The sequence below is a fragment of the Rhamphochromis longiceps genome, linkage group LG5, assembly GCF_057381845.1.
Source record: "Rhamphochromis longiceps isolate RC_006_pf linkage group LG5, R_longiceps_female_GT1.1, whole genome shotgun sequence".
NCBI lineage: Eukaryota > Metazoa > Chordata > Actinopteri > Cichliformes > Cichlidae > Rhamphochromis > Rhamphochromis longiceps.
Window position 1 is genome coordinate 42,455,327 of NC_140561.1, and position 18,781 is coordinate 42,474,107.

General features: G+C 43.1%; 2 protein-coding genes across 6 annotated transcripts; one reads left to right on the forward strand and one right to left on the reverse strand.

Annotated features, from left to right (window-relative positions):
- Nucleotides 1-12,640: 12,640 nt before the first annotated feature.
- polr2j (RNA polymerase II subunit J) lies at nt 12,641-14,421 on the reverse strand. Its single transcript, XM_085408059.1, has 3 exons — nt 14,231-14,421; nt 13,607-13,715; nt 12,641-12,825 (listed from the first exon to the last, which is right to left on the reverse strand). The coding sequence occupies exons 1-3, from the start codon at nt 14,371-14,373 to the stop codon at nt 12,724-12,726; spliced, it is 354 nt and encodes a 117-aa protein (XP_085264185.1). The 5' UTR covers nt 14,374-14,421; the 3' UTR covers nt 12,641-12,723.
- A 2,135-nt stretch (nt 14,422-16,556) lies between these two features.
- On the forward strand, nt 16,557-18,775 carry LOC146670701 (ubiquitin-conjugating enzyme E2 C-like). Of its 5 annotated transcripts, none has more exons than XM_085407752.1 (7): nt 16,557-16,696; nt 17,033-17,157; nt 17,925-17,952; nt 18,060-18,146; nt 18,222-18,426; nt 18,500-18,559; nt 18,660-18,775. In XM_085407752.1, the coding sequence occupies exons 2-7, from the start codon at nt 17,051-17,053 to the stop codon at nt 18,695-18,697; spliced, it is 525 nt and encodes a 174-aa protein (XP_085263878.1). In that variant the 5' UTR covers nt 16,557-16,696; nt 17,033-17,050; the 3' UTR covers nt 18,698-18,775. The 5 variants fall into 5 exon arrangements, with proteins under 5 accessions (XP_085263878.1, XP_085263881.1, XP_085263880.1 ...); XM_085407755.1 differs by having other exon boundaries at nt 16,630-16,696; nt 17,030-17,157; XM_085407754.1 differs by having other exon boundaries at nt 16,642-16,855.
- Nucleotides 18,776-18,781: the final 6 nt, after the last annotated feature.

The following is an 18,781-nucleotide window of genomic DNA, read 5'->3' on the forward strand; positions in this document are numbered from 1 at the left end:
TCCGTCTGTTTAAGCGGTTTAAAAACAGTTTCAAGTAACAGGAAGTTCATCAGGTCTGAGCTCAGCCTGTGTGGCCTCATGCTGTACGGCATTCACACGACACACAGAAACATTTTCACCTTCTACAACAGGAATTTCACAGGTTCAGTCAAGAAAAAAAAGCTGGACAGTCAACGAGCTCCTTGCAGTTTAAAGAGTCGTGCTGACAGATGTTTCTCTGTCACAGCAGCTTTTCTTCATCACGTAGAATAACAGTTAAATATTTGGCAGTTTCACTGGTTAAGATCAAATGGTATGAAGATATGGAAAGAGTTGCTTTCCATATATTAATAATAATATAATAGTAATAATAACTTACTTAGTAATAATAACTTACCCCAGGACGCTTTATAGAGTCAGAAAGAACAACAACAGGAAAAAGGTGCAGGTTGAAGAGGTAGTTTTGAAGGACTCCAGTGATGGGCGGTGTGATGCTCGTATGGGAGAGACTTCCAGAGGGTGGGGTTCTGTCCTCAGAGGTGTAGCGGCTGGTGTGAGGGACAGAACGCACACCTGGCTGAGGCCGCAACATCTGAGACAGGTCCTGAGGGCGGGGCACTGAAAGAAGGGAGGCGTGACTTAACCAGGACCCAACGGAGATTTGTGAGGGTGGGGGTGATGTTTTTTTTCTAGGAACAAGTCCAGAAACTTGTGGCAGAGGTCAGGGGCAGGTAAAGTGAGAGAGGTGATGTTTAGGAGAGGTGAGAAGTAACTAAGTACAAATACTTTGTTACTGTTCCCGCCACCTGGATTACTGCAGTGAGTCCTGTTTGGGATTTACACCGAAGCCCTGGAGAGGCTCCAGTACGTCCAGAACTGCAACATGCACAAAGTACAAATACTTTGTTACTGCAGAGAAAAGACAAAGAGCTACGTTCACTCAGACATGGAGGAAGATAAGAAAGAAGGACAGGAGAGGAAGAAGAGAGCTTAGATTTAAAAGTAGGATGCTCATTTAAAGCTCACATGGAAGTCCTCATGTTTCTAAATCTGTACGTGACACATGATGTTTGTTCATAAAGCTGCTGCTAAACACACTGAGGCAGACTCACTGTGTTATCTGAAGGCTGCAGGTTAATCAATCAATCAATCTTTATTTATAAAGCACTTTTCATACAAGAAATGTAGCACAAAGTGCTTTACATAGTTAAAAGCAGCCCACCCCACCCTCCAACTCACTCCCCGCACTCTCATTAACATAAATGATGTGAATACACACATATCCCCCCCCCCCCCCCCCCCCCACACACACACACACGCGCACACTTAAAGAGTAAAAATTGGGCTGGGTTCGCATGAGCCAAGTGAGGAAACACTATAACAGGGAGCCGTCTGCACCGGGAGCCGGTCACAGACCGCAGCCTCCAGGCTGGGCACACAGCAGGAGGGAGGCCAAGGAGCCCCCCAGCCAGGCTGAGAGGACCCAGCAGCCACGGTCGATCACAGCCCCGGTGCAGAGAGCGCCCTGTCATCAGCTGTGCAGGATGAACGGGTGGGTTTGCTGCCCTGTGATGGGTTTAAAGAACAGTGTGTGACTGCTGCACAGCGGCTGTGGGTTCATGCTCACAGTTAGTGTAGCAGAGACTCATTCACTGAATTTCACCTTCATACCAACTTTATAGTAAAGACAGCATAAACAGCGTGCTGTCAGTGTGGAGGATGGACTCAGCCAGGACGGCTCAGGAAACATCTGGATGAATCCAGGTGTGCACATCCACAGAGAGCAGCAGGTCAGCTGATGACAGCCTGCACAGTAGACATGACTGTGAGTCGTTCCCCACACTGAGACATTGCAGCTGATGGTGATGTGACTGCACACTGTTCTGTTTAGAGGCAAAGTCACGCTCTACAATGGAGGCAACAGGAAATAGAGACGTTTTTATTTTCCTTCTGATTCAAGCTTAGTATAATTACAACTTAAAAAAGAGACTAACATTTGTATTCCATCTACTGATGCACAGACTCAGCTGTGCACAGAAATAGAAACGAGCTAATTTCACTTTCTTACTTTGAGCACATTTTAGAGCTGGTACTTTAACTTTTACTGGGGTGTTTTTCACAGTAGTATCTGCATTTCTACTGTAGTACAGAGTGTGTGTAGTTTTGCCAGCTGTGATGATCAGTGAGGAGCAGAAGGAAGTTTGCAGACGATACTCTGATGTGGAGCGAGAGCAGGAAGCAGATGGAGGTATCCTCTGGAAGAAGAAAAGTCGGTAGGAAGAGAATACATAAGAATGAGCTGTCTGATTTATGGTACCCCCTCAGAGTGGGGTTTGTTTTTGTTTTTAACCTTTATTTATACATGCAGCCCCATTGAGAGTCATTGTCTGATTTAAAAGAGACCTGTTAACTTTCCCTGACCTCAGCTGCTTCCTGGAACAGGATCGTGGTCCTAGAAATGTTTTGGTGGAATGAAGGAAACCTTCATCACATGAAGCTGAAAGTATAAAGGGCCCCTCCCAGACGACTGTGGTGTTGGAGAGGGTGTAGTTGTGTACCCCATCAGTACTCTGATGGTTTCCCACAAACATAGAGAAGTCTGTGCATTATCAAACTAAAGATGAAACAGGCTGGAAGGACAAAAAACTCAGAGGTTTAAAGAATTCATTTCTAATATCTTCAGTTTAAACCAGAGGAAACATCTACGACCTCCTCCAGTGGTCTCAGGAAGCTCCCAGGAAACCCAGCTGAGTTTCTACTGATCACCTGAGGCCATCATTACCTGGTGTTTTTGGTTTTTTTACCCACACGTTGTTAGTCACTCCTCCCACCTGCTGCACAAAGTCACTGAGTGTAAACCGTCTGATTCCTGTAAATGGAGAGCCAACAAAACCAGACAAACAGCTGCAGGTAAAGCAGGAGCAACACCTGAAAGACCAGAAATTCAACGTCATTTTCGAGAAGTGAAAATGAAAGTGTGAGAGCTGCAGTCGAGTCCTGTTTGGACTTCCTGCTCTGACTGATGTTTACACATTTGGTACATCCAAAAGTACTTAAAACACTGTCACTTGACCCAGCGGTCTTAGCCAATGATAGGCCCGTCTCCAACCTTCTTTTGAACTCAAAACTCTTGACAGAGTTTGTTAAGGAATATATTCTAAAACACTTCTTCAGTAAAGACTCAGAGAAGAGAAACACACAGAACTTCTTGCTAGCAAGGGCAGCCTCCAGACTGAGACTCGCACTGAGGACTGCCCCGGTCTTTATTTATACTTCAGTGGGTGTGTGTGTGTGTGTGTGTTCTGCTGATCAAAGGGTCATATAACATAAAAGCACAAAAGGAAACATCCTTGGTCAGGAAGAGGGTAGTCTCCCCCTCACCCTAGATAACATGGTGAGGAAGTCCAGCAGTTCATCTATATGTAAAGAAGGCACTTAAACTAAAACAGACATAGCTACGTTAAAACAATAAAACAAAGTACGACCTCTCTCATGCTCCCAGGACGTGGGGGTGAACACCCTAGAATGTTACAGACCTCCTAGGATGAGACATTCTTTCAATATGCCACCAACTATATACTTCTACACACAAGTGATTACATGCAGTATTCTACCAAATGCAAACTTATATCACTGAAAGATTACTGACTACTAAGTACAATTTTCCATTGACAGAGTTGGTTGTAAAACAGCTAACTTACGAGGGGTCCAGGCAACGAGGCAGTGAGCTTTGAAGTATAGCTGAGAAAAACACACCAGCCTGCTAAAGATCAACAAAGAGCTTTGGCTGTCTGACCATAAACAGAAGTTCTTCTAAACGAGAATGGAAAAGAGAAGTCTCAAAATTATTTTCAAAGTCAATAAAAATCTGCTTTAGAAAAACAAATTAAAGACAAGGCAGGAAGCTATGTACTGGTTAAAGGGACCCTGGTAAATACATATATACTCCTGGGAGAGCAACAACACCTCACCAAGCAGCTATAGAGCTGGTTTACTTGATAACACATAAAATACACCCAAGAGCGGACTATTTTTTTCTGAACACTGGACAGAGGCAAAGATTTAAAGAATGCAAGACAGGAGGATGATGATGATCAATAATCGACTTTGCAATCATATCAGCTCTATGGCCATATGCTCCTGATACTCAGGTAAAGAAAGGGCTGAGCTGTTAACTGATCTCCACCCGGTGGTGAACTTGATCAAACTCTAAAAACTAATTCAGAGGCTTAGTAAATATCACTATAAATATAAGTTAGATGAGCCTGGTACAATCTATGAATATCCTTTTAGTAATTATTTGAGTTTGATAAGTTGAAATAATGTCTAAAAATGTTAACGTATGTGTTTGTGTTGAATTAAGGTATTTATTTACATTTATCTCAGACAATAAATTCAGTATGTGGTTCACAGAATACCTTCTTTGCATGTGCTTAATATTTTTGTTTAAAATTGAATCAAAACATTTGAGAAACAGGTATCTATACTCATCAGCATCTTGTACTAAAATCATTAATTATTAAAATCAATATTATGTATTGTCAGCAACTACAACTGAAAAGTGTAAGTAAAACACGATAACGTAGAGTAATTGAGTACCATGAGCCTTTTTCATTGTTTTGTTCATTTGGTTTTTTAAATACTCTGAGCGTTTGTGTTTGCTCTCCTGGTTTGACATTCATCCTTCAAGTATGTGAGGCTTTGAGCTAAAAGGGGAGAGGCTCTTGTCTTTTTAGTGCTTCTTTATTGCCATGTTTATAAAACTTAAATTTTCATTTGGAAAAATGTTAACATGTGGTCATTTTTCATACATGTATTATGAAACACACAATTACATATTAGTTTGTTTGGTTTTTTAGACTTAGACTACCAGTGAAATACAATAACATTCATATTTGAATGTCAGGGGGCGATCGTGGCTCAAGAGTTGGCAGTTCGTTTTGCAATCGGAAGGTTGCTGGTTCGAGCCCCGGCTTCAACAGTCTCGGTCGTCTACTGATTGCCTACTGGTGGTGGTCAGAGGGCCCGGTGGCGAGTAGACTTTATCACAGTAGATGTCTTTCTGAATGCGCTGTAACTGAGTTTAAGAATATAATCCACCCACTGTTATAATCTTCAATGCCCTGTACCAACACAGAGCAGAGCAGCTATCTGAACACTACTCCAACAGAGGTCGATCATCTTGTTAATAATTTTAGCATTAGAGAAAAAATTACCAGTAATCATCCCACAGATGTAACATTATCTACAGCTACTCTTAGTACCATTGATGTTAAGTTAGACTCTTTTTCTCCAATTGATCTTTCTGAGTTAACTTCAATAATTACTTCCTCCAAACCATCAACGTGTCTTTTAGACCCCATTCCTACAAAACTGCTCAAAGAAGTCCTGCCATTAATTAATGCTTCGATCTTAAATATGATCAACCTATCTCTAATAATCGGCTATGTACCACAGGCCTTCAAGCTGGCTGTAGTTAAACCTTTACTCAAAAAGCATCTCTAGACCCAGCAGTCTTAGCTAATTATAGGCCAATCTCCAACCTTCCTTTATATCAAACATCCTTGAAAGAGTAGTTGTCAAACAGCTAACAGATCATCTGCAGAGGCTTATTTGAAGAGTTTCAGTCAGGTTTCAGAGCTCATCACAGCACAGAAACAGCTTTAGTGAAGGTTACAAATGATCTTCTTATGGCCTCTGACAGTGGACTCATCTCTGTGCTTGTCCTGCTAGACCTCAGTGCAGCGTTCGATACTGTCGACCATAATATCCTATTAGAGCGATTAGAACATGCTGTAGGTATTACAGGTACTGTGCTGCAGTGGTTTGTATCATATCTATCTAATAGACTCCAGTTTGTGCATGTAAATGGAGAGTCCTCTTCACACACTGAGGTTAATTATGGAGTTCCACAGGGTTCAGTGCTAGGACCAATTCTGTTTACATTATACATGCTTCCCTTAGGCAGCATCATTAGAAGACATAGCATACATTTACACTGCTATGCAGATGACACCCAGCTCTATCTGTCCATGAAGCCAGATAACACACACCAATGAGTTAAACTGCAGGAATGTCTTAAAGACATAAAGACCTGGATGGCCGCTAACTTTCTGCTTCTTAATTCAGATCAAACTGAGGTTATTGTACTCGGCCCTGAAAAGCTTAGAAATATGGTATCTAAGCAGACTCTTACTCTGGATGGCATTACCTTGGCCTCCAGTAACGCTGTGAGGAACCTTGGAGTCATTTTTGACCAGGACATGTCCTTCAACGCACATATTAAACAAATATGTAAGACTGCTTTCTTCCATTTGTGCAACATCTCTAAAGTTAGAAATATCCTGTCTCAGAGTGACGCTGAAAAACTAGTTCATGCATTTATTACTTCCAGGCTGGACGACTGTAATTCATTATTATCAGGATGTCCTAAAAACTCCCTGAAAAGCCTTCAGCTAATCCAAAATGCTGCAGCAAAAGTCCAGACAGGGACTAGAAAGAGAGAGCAGATTTCTCCTGTAGTGGCTTCCTGTTAAATCCAGAATTCAAAATCCTGCTCCTCACATACAAGGTCTTAAATAATCAGGCCCCATCTTATCTTAATGACCTTGTAGTACCATATCACCTTATTAGAGCACTTCGCTCTCGCTCTGCAGGCCTACTTGTTGTTCCTAGAGTATTTAAAAGTAGAATGGGAGGCAGAGCCTTCAGTTTTCAGGCCCCTCTTCTGTGGAACCAGCTTCCAGTTTGGATTCAGGAGACAGACACTATCTCTACTTTCAAGATCAGGCTTCAAACTTTCCTTTTTGCTAAAGCATATAGTTAGGGCTGGACCAGGTGACCCTGAATCCTCCCTTAGTTATGCTGCAATAGGCGTAGGCTGCCGGGGATTCCCATGATGCATTGAGTTTTTCCTTTCCAGTCACCTTCCTCACTCACTATGTGTTAACAGACCTCTCTACATTGAATCATATCTGTTATTAACCTCTGTCTCTCTTCCACAGCATGTCTTTATCCTGTCTTCCTTCTCTCACCCCAACCAATCACAGCAGATGGCCCCGCCCCTCCCTGAGCCTGGTTCTGCTGGAGGTTTCTTCCTGTTAAAAGGGAGTTTTTCCTTCCCACTGTTGCCAAAGTGCTTGCTCATAGGGGGTCATATGATTGTTGGGTTTTTCTCTGTACCTATGAAGCACCTTGAGGTGACTTTTGTTGTGATTTGGCGCTATATAAATAAAATTGAATTGAATTGAGTGTCCGGCAGCCTCGCCTCTGTCAGTGCGCCCCAGGGTGGCTGTGGCTACAATGTAGCTGCCAGCAGTGTGTGAATGACTGGGTGTGTAAAGCGCTTTGGGGTCCTTAGGGACGAGTAAAGCACTATACAAATATAGGCCATTTACCATATTTAATATTAAATACAATTTTGATTACGTTCAGTTTACAATATGAAGTAAATGGAACAAAATTTTGGATTAACTGACCGTCTATATTTCATTTACACTGACCAAGCATGTCAGTGTTATTTACTAAATTTTTTCATGTTTGTGTAAAACTACAATTATTCATTTCAACTTAATATGTTTAAGCTTTAGCTATTCAATTGATCAAGTATATTGACCAGATTTGACTGGTTTCCAATCTACTCAATATTTTTAAGTGTAAAAGTGTTGCCTCAAAAATTTTAAGTAAATGTCAGTTTTAGTTTTTCGAGTGCAGGTGGTGGGGGAGGAAACTGGATAGACGCAGCTAAACGTATGGTGAGGGTGTGCTGGGAACACCTGGCAGAGGCCTCGGTCTGCGAGATCTTCAGCTCACACCTCCATCAGACCTTTGACAGCATTCTGAGGGACACTGAGGACATTGAGTCCTAATGAACCTGCTGAAGCTGCTGCAAGGAGCTGCGAGGTACTTGGTACCTGTTGTGGTGGTGACTCCCGAACCAGACAGTGGACACCGGAGGTGAAGGGACCTAAGTATTACCTAAGTAGACGTATGAAGCATTGACTATTGTCTCTGGATAATACAAGATACAACATTAAGGACCCAGATACTGCATAAAGAAGAGGAATCACAAAAGGCATTTGTAATAGATGCACGACAGACCCGACCACGTTTCCACGCTTTTCAGCATCTACGCACAAACGGCTGCAGCTTTGCAGCTCGCAGCCACACACACTAACAACACTACAGGACCCAGTTCAGCCGGCGAGCCAGGATTGTCGATGCCGCTCAGGTGCGCCCCCCTGCAGCGCCTGACTTCCCTGCTCCAGCTGAACAACATAACATTTTGATAGCTGAGATCACAGAGAGAGAACTAAATGGCGCCATCTCCAGGCTGAAAGCTAGAAAGACACCTGGAGGCTTTCCTTCAGAACGGTGCAGAGTATTCTGGAATGAATTATTACCATGCCCACTAAAGGCCTGTAGTGCAAATCAAAAATGCCACCTTCGTGGAATGAAATGGTCCTTTCAATCATCGCTAAAGACAGAAAAGGCGAGCTATTGTGGATCATATGGGCCGATTTCTGTGTCGAACGTTGATCACAAATTGTTTCTTCCCAAGCGAAACAAATGCTCCCACATCTTATACACAATATACACTTTGTTTTGCAGAGACAAGCTCATGACAACATTAAATGCTCGTCACATATCTTACATTATATTCAACAAACCAAACTAGAGGCTTTACTGGTGAGTGTGGATACAGTCAGCTGGGCTTTCTTATAGAAAGTTCTGGAACAAATTGGGACACCTCATAATTGTATTCAGCTGATTCGTACTCTATAATATCCATCTTCCAGGATTAAAATGACTGGACATCTGTCTATCCATCACACTGCAGCGCGGTTCGAAGCAAGGCTGCCCCCCATCGCTGCTCTGCTTCTCTATATACAGAGAAAGTATTAAAGGTATTCATATAAATGGAGAAGAACACAAAGTGGCTTTGAGTGCGGATGATGTCTTAGTACATAAAAATATACATGTGAGCCTAATAAAACATTTTCCTCTGGTTACAAAGTGCATAAGATACAACTTAACATTGAACTACAAACCTCTGAAACAACTTAATGGATCAGCATTCAGTGAAATGTTTGGGTATTTATTTGCCAAAAGACATCTCTCGATTGGCAGAAGCTAAATGTGCTCCCTTACTCAATAAGATTAAAGAAGATAAAAGAAGGTGGAGTTCAGTTTCCTTCCTCAGTTTGAGCCACATTGTGTGAACATGAACTTGCTTCTGTGGTATCTCTATTTGTTCCAGGCGCTCCCAGTGGAAACCACCCAGAAGGATTTTCAGCAATTGATAAAATCATTTCCAGATTTATTTGGCAAAGTAGAAGACCTGGGGCTCAATTCAATTCAATTCAGTTTTATTTATATAGCGCCAAATCACAACAAAAGTCGCCTCAAGGCGCTTCATAGATATAAACCATTACAACTTTATAAAGAAAAGAGAGGTAAGCGTAACCAAGGTGACCTCCGACCCCACTTCCAGCCATCATTGCGGTGGGAGTGAACTTTGCATAAGCTGTCGCTGTGATTGGTGCGCTCCCTGACTTACCAAACCTTAAAGCGTATTTTTATGCGGCTCAAATCAAGCCTCTTGTTTATACGTGTTGTCCTGCCAGATGGAACGACACTCAACACTGAAAGACCCACCAACCCAAGCAGTTCTGGCTCGTACATATTTGGCTATGCATGTAAACATGATCCAAAACCCCCGGGTCAAAACTCAGTTGAAAATATGCGACAAAGCAAAAGAGGAAAGTTAGATGGTAAAATTCAGATACTTCAATGGTGCACATTTGACCCTGGGTTTAGGCCTGACCTCCTAGATGGCACATTTAAACACAGTGTGAAGACCTTTTCTTCACTCACACAAAACAAAAGAGTAAAAGACGTTGTCATCTTGTCAAGACTGATCCTTTAAGGGGACTTTATCATCATTATCAGCTTAAAACTTCAGACTAGTTTAGATAGCTGCAATTAAGGAACTACTTGCAGCAGAACATTGTCACCAAAACTGATCTAGATGATCGAATACTGATCGTTATCTGAAGGCTAATGGGAACAACTTAGTTATGGGTACATTTCACAAAGAGTTGTTGACCAGGAAGCCTCACTCTACGCGCTATGTTAAAGAAATGAGGGAAACATTCCAATATGAAGACTGGTTGGATGTAAGCCCTCGTGGAAATGTACAAATTCCAATATATGGGAGGACTTTAGCTGGAAATGTCTGATGCAGTTTTTCATAACACCACAGCAAATGGTCCACCTGGACACAGGTACGTTCAGCTGTCAGAGGTTATGTGGAGCATTGGCAAAGATTTGGGGACTGCCTGAAGATTAAACCCTTTTGGCTTGAGTTCCACAAATCTTTAATCACTATATTTTAAGTAAATAACATATCTTTCCAATTTTCCACCATATTATTATGAACTTCTGATAATTTGCAGGGCCTAGCAAATAAATATCTTTTTACATTTCTGAGAGAAGCAGCCAAAAAGGCTGGCTCCCTCCTGGGCCTCCCACAATATCACAGTGGAAAAATATAGTGAATGAAATGTGATGGGCTCTATGACATTTTCAATGCGGCTTAAAAACAGAACTTTTGTCAAATTGTGGAGCAACAGGGTCAGTTTTATTACAGCCAGACTTTGTTGAAATTGTTCCTGTTTTGGATTTTGGAGTAAAATGTTGTCCCTGTGATTTTTTTCATCAGGCAATAATGTGCGTCCTGTGTGGGTTTGTAAAGAAGATTTAGAATAATTTCACTAGAAATTATGCCATACTTTTTTTAAAATCTCTTGGAAAAGGTGGAGCCACAAACAAATGATCAATACTTTGAGATCATCAAGAACATCTTAAAATGGAAAAACTAACACTAAACTAGAACTCTGGGATGCACAACTGGGAAAAATGCTAGCAACAATTAAAAACACAAAAAATATATAGAGACTGGAGAAAGAAGTGACCCAGACACACTGTTCTGTAAAGACTCGGTTTAGTCACACAGACATACGAGTGTACTGTAGCAGATCTGAACTGACCAGAAGGAACAGGAAGTGGAAAACTGATCATCCGCAGAGAAACGGTTTATTTTTTGCTAAAGTAGTTATGTCTGGATCAGGTGACCCTGAATCCTCCCTTAATTATGCTGCAATAGGTGTAGACTGCTGGGGGATTCCCATGGTGCACTGGGTGTTTCTTCTTCACTCACTATGTGTTAATAGACCTGAATCACACTCTGCTGAATCACACTTGTTATTCGTGAAATTTGTGTCTGCAGGTTGATCCCTCCTCTCAATCAGTTGGACTTACTAAGGAACCTCAAGAACAAATCCGGACTCTCATTCAGGTCTGAAAGTTTCCACACAACGACTGCACCATAACTGCACCAGTGAGCCAAAAACCCTCCTCGAACTAACCTGAGAACACCTGAGAACATTTCAGGAGCTAAAATGCTAACAGACACTTTGCATTAAATAGTTATTATTAACCTCTGTCTCTCTTCCACAGCATGTCTTTATCCTGTCTTCCTTCTCTCGCAGCAGATGGCCCCGCCCCTCCCTGAGCCTGGTTCTGCTGGAGGTTTCTTCCTGTTAAAAGGGAGTTTTTCCTTCCCACTGTTGCCAAAGTGCTGCTCGTAGGGGGTCATATGATTGTAGGGTTTTTCTCTGCAGGGTCTCTACAATATCGCCTTGAGGCGACTGTTGTGATTTGGTGCTACATAAACAAAACTGAATCTTCTAAATTTGTGACACGCCATTTCCTCTCCAGCTTACGAGTCATCTGCTTTAGGCTACGTGTTTGAGAATTAAACCACGGAGTCAGGTACTTCTGATTTGAGACCTTAGTTTTCACAGGAGCGACAGTATCCACAGTCGTACGTAGTGAGGAGGTAAAGTTATTAACAAGAAGATCGACCTTTGTTGGAGCAGCGTTCAGGTAGCTGCTCTGTGTTGGTACAGGGCATTGAAGATGATAACAGTGGGTGGATTATATTCTTCACCCTCTGCGTCGCATGAATAACTGCCCGTCTTTGACTGCTTTGATTTCACCTTGACTGTTTTTCCTTGCCTTGCTATCATTCTTTTCAGCACAACCTCATGTTTCACTTTATAGTTATTTTTTTCATTTTGACATAAAGTATAAACACAATTGACCTAAAAAGTAAATAAATAAAACCTGAGTGGGAAGAGTTGGACTTCTTCTATGAAAACATATTTAATTAATCATTTTCATAACTCGAACGCAAATATAAATTATAAACTGGTAAACTCAGTATGAACCGGAGCTTTTTTTTTGCAAATATTTTCATTGAAAAAAGAAAACAACACAGTACTTGCACTTACCGAAATACAATTAACCTGTCTTCATTTTCCTAAGTAAATATACTTATATATGAAAAAAACTGAACTGGAGCTTTGAGCTAATCAGGTCACTGCACAGCAGGTTTGTGCTGTAGATGAAGGAAAAGCTGTTTTTGGAAGGGTGACAATGATCAGAGTATTTCTTCTTTCTGTTATTGTTTGCAAACAGTTCTGTCTAATGATCTGTTAAAGCAAACACAGGAAAATGTTGACCAGCACTTTAAACTTCAATCAGCTGCAAACAGCCACCGCCTGAGCTACAGGTATGTCACACACACTCATCAGGATATGGCATCACAGGCTTTATTTAAAAGAAACAGAAGACAAACAGAGGACAGGTAACTGGAAGTGACATCATGATGGGGCGGGGTCACTCTATGCCTTCCTGTTTGTCTTTGATGGCGACTCTGAAGCGTTCCTCCAGCAGTGACAGCTCGCTGATCAGGTCAGTGATAGCGTTCGTGAACGCTTCCTGTCAGGAACGACATCATTTCCTGTCATTTAATTTCACTTCCTGTAACTAAGAGCTGTAATCAGAAGTGTGTTCCAAGAAGCAAGTTTAGTTTATGAGGGAAACTCGGGTTTGCTGTTCCAGAAAGGCAGTTACCATGGTAACACTTATTATAATCAATCACTCTGATGGATAAATGGATCTTATTCGAGTGAAGTTCAGGCTGAGATGGCTTTAAAACTAAAGCTGAACTAAATGTGTTTAAAGTCACTGCAGACAGTCTGATTGTAATCTGATTACATTTCACATTGAAATGTAATCAGATTGAGGTTCGGTCATTTAAAGTCAAAATGAGCCTCGGCAGATTTTCCACTGAAAATCACCTGAGTCAGCCTCGGCAGGTCGACCCAGAACCAGATCAGCCAGAACATGGGCTCCGTGACGGATCAGCAAACCAAGTCCACTTGCACAGCAGGACGGATCCAAACAGATTTTTGATCAGGGATTCAGATCGGATAAATCCCAGATCCAGGTCTGCTTGGTCATGTCCCAGCTGATCCCATCTGGATCCGCTCACAGCTCTGCTCTGATCTGCATTCCTGATTTAAAATGTGTCATTCTTTCAAAACTATCCTGATACATCCTGATCCTGTAGAAGCTGAGACGTCTGTAATAGTATGCACATAACCCAGTGGGAACACGCTCAGAGCTGAATGAACTAACCAATCACCCTTCTGGAACAGGAAACTCAGAGTCTGATGAACATACTTCCTGGAATATCCCACAGGTGTGTGCGTGTTACCTGTGGGCTGTAGTCAGGTGTGGTCTGCACTCTGATGACGATCTTGTGCTCCAGAGGATGAGGAACTTTATAACCAGCAAACAGAACCTGAGGGTCCTTCAGCAGCTGACTGACCACACACACACACACACACACACACACACACACACACACAGAAAGTCATTTGATTGGTGGACAGACTGTAAGGATGAGCAGATTAGTGTGAATGATGTGTGTGCAGCTCACAGGAAGAATATTTGAGGATCAGTTCATTAACTTTGCTGACTTTATGATCAGGCACTGGGACAGCCGCCTATGGTGGCTTACACTAAGACCTGTTTCCCATCAGCAGCATGTCATGGTTTATTAAAAAACAAAAAGCAAGCAGAGATCAAATATTACAAGACTATGTTCTGGTTTTCTGAAAAAACCTCCTAGCTACCTGTAAGACGGAACCACCTGCAGGCTGCGTGCTAGCATCTGTCTCTGAGCCGCTGCTTAGCGTTTGTCTGGCTGTTAGCCTCAACTTAGCCAGCTGTGAAGCCGGGTCTGGGACCCTTACGCTCGGATGACTTTAGCGGGCTGTTGTTAGTTAGCCTGGATGTAGCGGTGTGATGCCTTTGCGGCCGTGTCTCAGGGCCTTACGCTCGGATGATGTTGCCCAGCGTGTGGTCCTCCTTGTTCAGGGTGAACAGGCAGGCGTTCGGGACTTTGGTGTCCTTGCTGATGCTGATCTTTTTCTCCCCTTCGAACAGCAGGAACGACTCGAAAGCGGGAGGCGCGTTCATCTTACCTGTTCGCTGCTGCTGCTGCTGCTGCTTCCTCTAAATTTTATTGTCGGTTGGCAAACAACTGAATGGTGCATTACCGCCTCCAACTGGTGTGGAGTGGGGACTGGAGCGTCGCTCAAAAAAACCCAAACCCCTATTCGCTGACGTTTTGGGTCAGTTGTCTTCTCTCCACCTGATATTTCTGACACCCGAATATAACATGTTCTATCGTTTCCTCTTCTCCACTGTCGTCACATTTCCCTGTATTATGTTTCCCTATCATGAATAGTGTAGTGTTCAAACCAGTATGTTCTAATCTTATTCTCGATATGGCCACCTCCTCTCTCCTACTCCTTTCTGAGCTCCTCATTTCTCCTTCCCTCCTTTGGATTTCATCCAATCACGTCCCCTCTTTTCCTCCTCCCACTGTTTTGCCATCTTTTCTTCATTTCTTGCCTTACCATACTCTTTATCTCTGTCTAGCTAATACCCAGGTCGACTATCCCGTGTTTTGTGGCTTCCTTTGCAGCTCTATCTACCATTTCATTTGCTCTGACCCCACAGTGAGCTGGAATCCATAAAAACACGCCTGTAAGTCCCGTCATGTGTATTCTGTGAAGTGTTGCTGAACCTCTGCTAGGACATCTGCTCTGCTTTCTGAGCGGCTACTCTGTAAACTGATCAATGACGAGCCTGAGATCTGGGACTCTCCACCATTTGACCCAAGATCTAAAGAAGCTTCTCGGATGAGAGGTGAAACGCCTTCAAGCAACATAAAGAAGTCCAGACGCTTTTCTTTCCAAGCTCCTTAGACTACAATGACCTGGATGACTGAGAACCTCCACAGACAATGAAAATAAAAAGAAAACATTAAATGTAGTGTATGTGTTAAAAAATGAAATACATCATTCAAAAAGATGTGGAATTGTTTCACTGACTGTTTGACAGTTTTACAGTACAAGATTCATCCAGATCATTTCTATAGTTTTAATAAATTGGTTTGTTATTCGACCTTGTTGGTGATTAAATACTTCTTATTGTAAGTCCATATCAATGGCTCATTAATATTCATAAAGTTACTGTTCCAGTAAAACTGACAGTGAGGGGTTACAGGACAATGAATCATATATGTTTTATCCAGTATATTAATGGCATCTCTGAGAACATCTTTATTCAGTGCTGTCTGTATATTTGGTCCATTTGTGTCATCATGAAACACTGTACTGTGTTCTCTTACAGATACGGGAACATCACAGGTCCTCACAAACACAGGATATGGAAGAAAATGACCTTTTTACCTTCACTAGCTGGGACACATCATTAATATTATTTTGGATCCTTATATAATATTGATTTATTTCTGTTTTCCCACACAAAGTAATAAAGTGCAGCATCGACTGTTCTACGAATGATTTAGGAACATTTTTACTTTTGCAGGATACACTGAGTGTGAATATCCCTGTTTAAGATAAAAGGATCAGTGATCGATCGCTCATGAGCCACAGATCAAATCTGTTTTTCATTTTTGGATTTAAATGCTGGAAATTAGAAATGACCCTCTCAGACTGATCTCGACAGATGTTAGTTCCCAAATAAGTCATCTGTTCTTTGACAGGAAAACCTTCTGTAAGGACACAAGCCTCTCCGACAGGAACAGGACACATTTTCATGTTTAAAGTCAGACCTGATACTCCAGAGAAAGCATTAATGCAGTTTATCATCTTTGTTTTGAACTCATCTTTAATGAAGACAGCTGTATCACCTGCGAGCTAACAGCATTTCATTTTCTGATGGAAACTCTCCGAGTGGTTCCCACCAAAGTTTAACTGAGCTATTACATCATTCTCACTGTGGATCTGTGCTGTCAGAGCCTCCGCGTGACATCATCTGGTGGTCACCTTTCACTAAGCTAGGCTTGAAGAGACAGCAGTCTGATATTTAATTTAAGTTATCCTGAAACAGAGCTGTAATCATAAACAGAAGGTAAAACATTTATTTACAGGCATATTTATTATGACAGGTAAGTGAATACACAAATGTATATTTATGTAATTTTGTTTGTTTACTAAAACCGATTTCTGACTTGTTGGGCTCTGTTATGACGTCAGCATTAAAAGACGTTTGGATCATTTCGTCGTTCACGCTGCCTAATCACAACGCACCTCCCTTTACTTGGCAGGCCTGCCATTGGCCAGCCAAAGCTGGCTTGTTTTTAAAGGTCGGGCGCTGATTGGCCGACTGTGTAAGAAACAGTCGGTTTAAATCGGGGGCGGGAGCGTGTTCCGTTTGAATCCAACAGACAGTAGCTGTACTCTGGCCGACAAACCCCGACCGACAACCGGTGAGTCCGTACCGGGAAGAGTTTTTGTTTGTTTATAGTCTCCTCTGGGTAATAAACAGGCTAGCCGCAGAGCCAACGCTTAGCCGACCGGTGGAGCTAACAGCTAGCACCTTTAGCACGACGTCGTCACAGTGAAGGTGAGCCTCGTCTGTTAACGGGGTAAGGTCTGAGTAAAACACCCGAACGGTGGCCTGAGAGGCGGATACAGCTGGAGACGAGTCCTCGGAGCTGGATCCGGTGCCAGCGTTTAGCTGCTGTTAGCTTAGAGGGAGAAACACGGGAGGTAAGCCGCAGAGGAACCCGGGCCTTCTAACCTCACTTTGTCTGATTCAGCAGAACAGGACGGTAACGCTCATGGCCTCCCAGAACATGGACCCCGCAGCGGCTGCAGCTTCCAGCACCGCCGCTCTGAAAGGCAGCGACAGCGGCGGCAGCGCGGCCAGAGGCTCTGTGTCCAAACGGTGTGTGTTTGTGTGAGAGAGAGACTTTTCCTATTGTGTGTTTTCATATTGGGTGTTTGTGTCAGCTCTCAGTGCCAATTTCTGACTCTACCTGTCGGACAGGTGTTAGCAGGTACACTTCCTGTTCACGGTTTATTAAACTTTATTAGTACAGCTGTTGGTAAACAATGATGCGCTTGGTTTCCGTGTGCTGTGCCGCCATTCGATTACACCAGTGGCCCTGTCCCACTAGTACCGGCTCGGTTTTTAGGGGTTTTGTTTGTTTTTTAATAGTACGTGCTATCCTAAAATGTGACATCAACTGACTGGGTGCCACCCATTGGCTAGTCAGTAGCGTCGATCGATGGGGCCTGAAGGCGTGTCCTTCACGAAAATCAAAGCCGCCATATTTAAAACCCGGCAACTGGGGAAACCAACAACCCCAGAAACGGAAAACTACTAGAGTCGTGCTGAGTAGGTACTTGTGTGAAAGGGCTAAAAGTGACGCTGTTCAGCAGGTGATGGGTGGGGGCAGCTCCTACAGGTGTGGAGTGACAGGCAAACTTAGTATCACAGTTGCCTCAGTCTGAGTCATACAGATGGGCAAGTTTACCTGATCCTCTCTGCACAGCACCTGTCTGAGCTGCAGTTTCATGAAGGGCTGAGTTGAGTTCAGGAGGAAACACCAGAACAACAAAGGAGGCAGGCTCCTCCTTAATCTGAGCCAAAAGTGAAAGACTGAACTGAGCATGTGCAGCAGATTCTGAGCTTCCTGTTTGTGTCTGCAGGCTGCAGCAGGAGCTGATGACGCTCATGGTGAGTCCAGTCTTCATCAGTGTTCTGTTCTAACCTGTAACACCTGAGGTCATGTGACACCCTCCATGTGTCCTGAAGTCATGTGACAGTCTCTCTCTCTGGTGCAGATGTCAGGTGATAAGGGGATCTCTGCGTTCCCAGAGTCAGATAATCTGTTTAAGTGGGTTGGAACCATCGATGGCGCTCAGGGGACGGTATGTACACACGGATCATTTGGGTTACTCTGCTCTCAGCAGAAAGTTAAATTCTGCTCTGTCTTACCTGTTCAGGTGTACGAGGGCCTCAGGTACCGCCTCTCTCTGGAGTTTCCTGCCGGTTACCCGTACCAGGCCCCACGCGTAAAGTTTGTCACACCATGTTTCCACCCCAACGTAGACGAGCACGGCTTCATCTGCCTCGACATCCTGAAGGACAAATGGTCAGCGCTCTACGACGTTCGCTCAATCCTGCTGTCCATCCAGAGCCTGCTGGGAGGTAAATGCGTCATCACCCCAGCACTGTCCAAGCTCTGCCCTCTGACCTCACTGTCACTCTGCTTCCTCCTCAGAGCCGAACAACGACAGTCCTCTTAATGGTGTGGCGGCCGAACTGTGGGACAACCAGGAAGGTGAGACCACGTAAACACCCCGCTGTGCGCAAACACGTTAACAGCTGCGTGAAGCAGGACTGATGGTTGTTGTTTTTTTTTTTTTTTTTTTTTCTTTCAGCTTTCAGAACTCATCTACGCTCGACCTTCCAAAATTGAAGCTCCGCCTCCTCATGTTCGTCTGTCTTCCGTGTTTGTATCATATTTTTATGTTTGTCAATAAAGTTCTTAATTCAACACAGT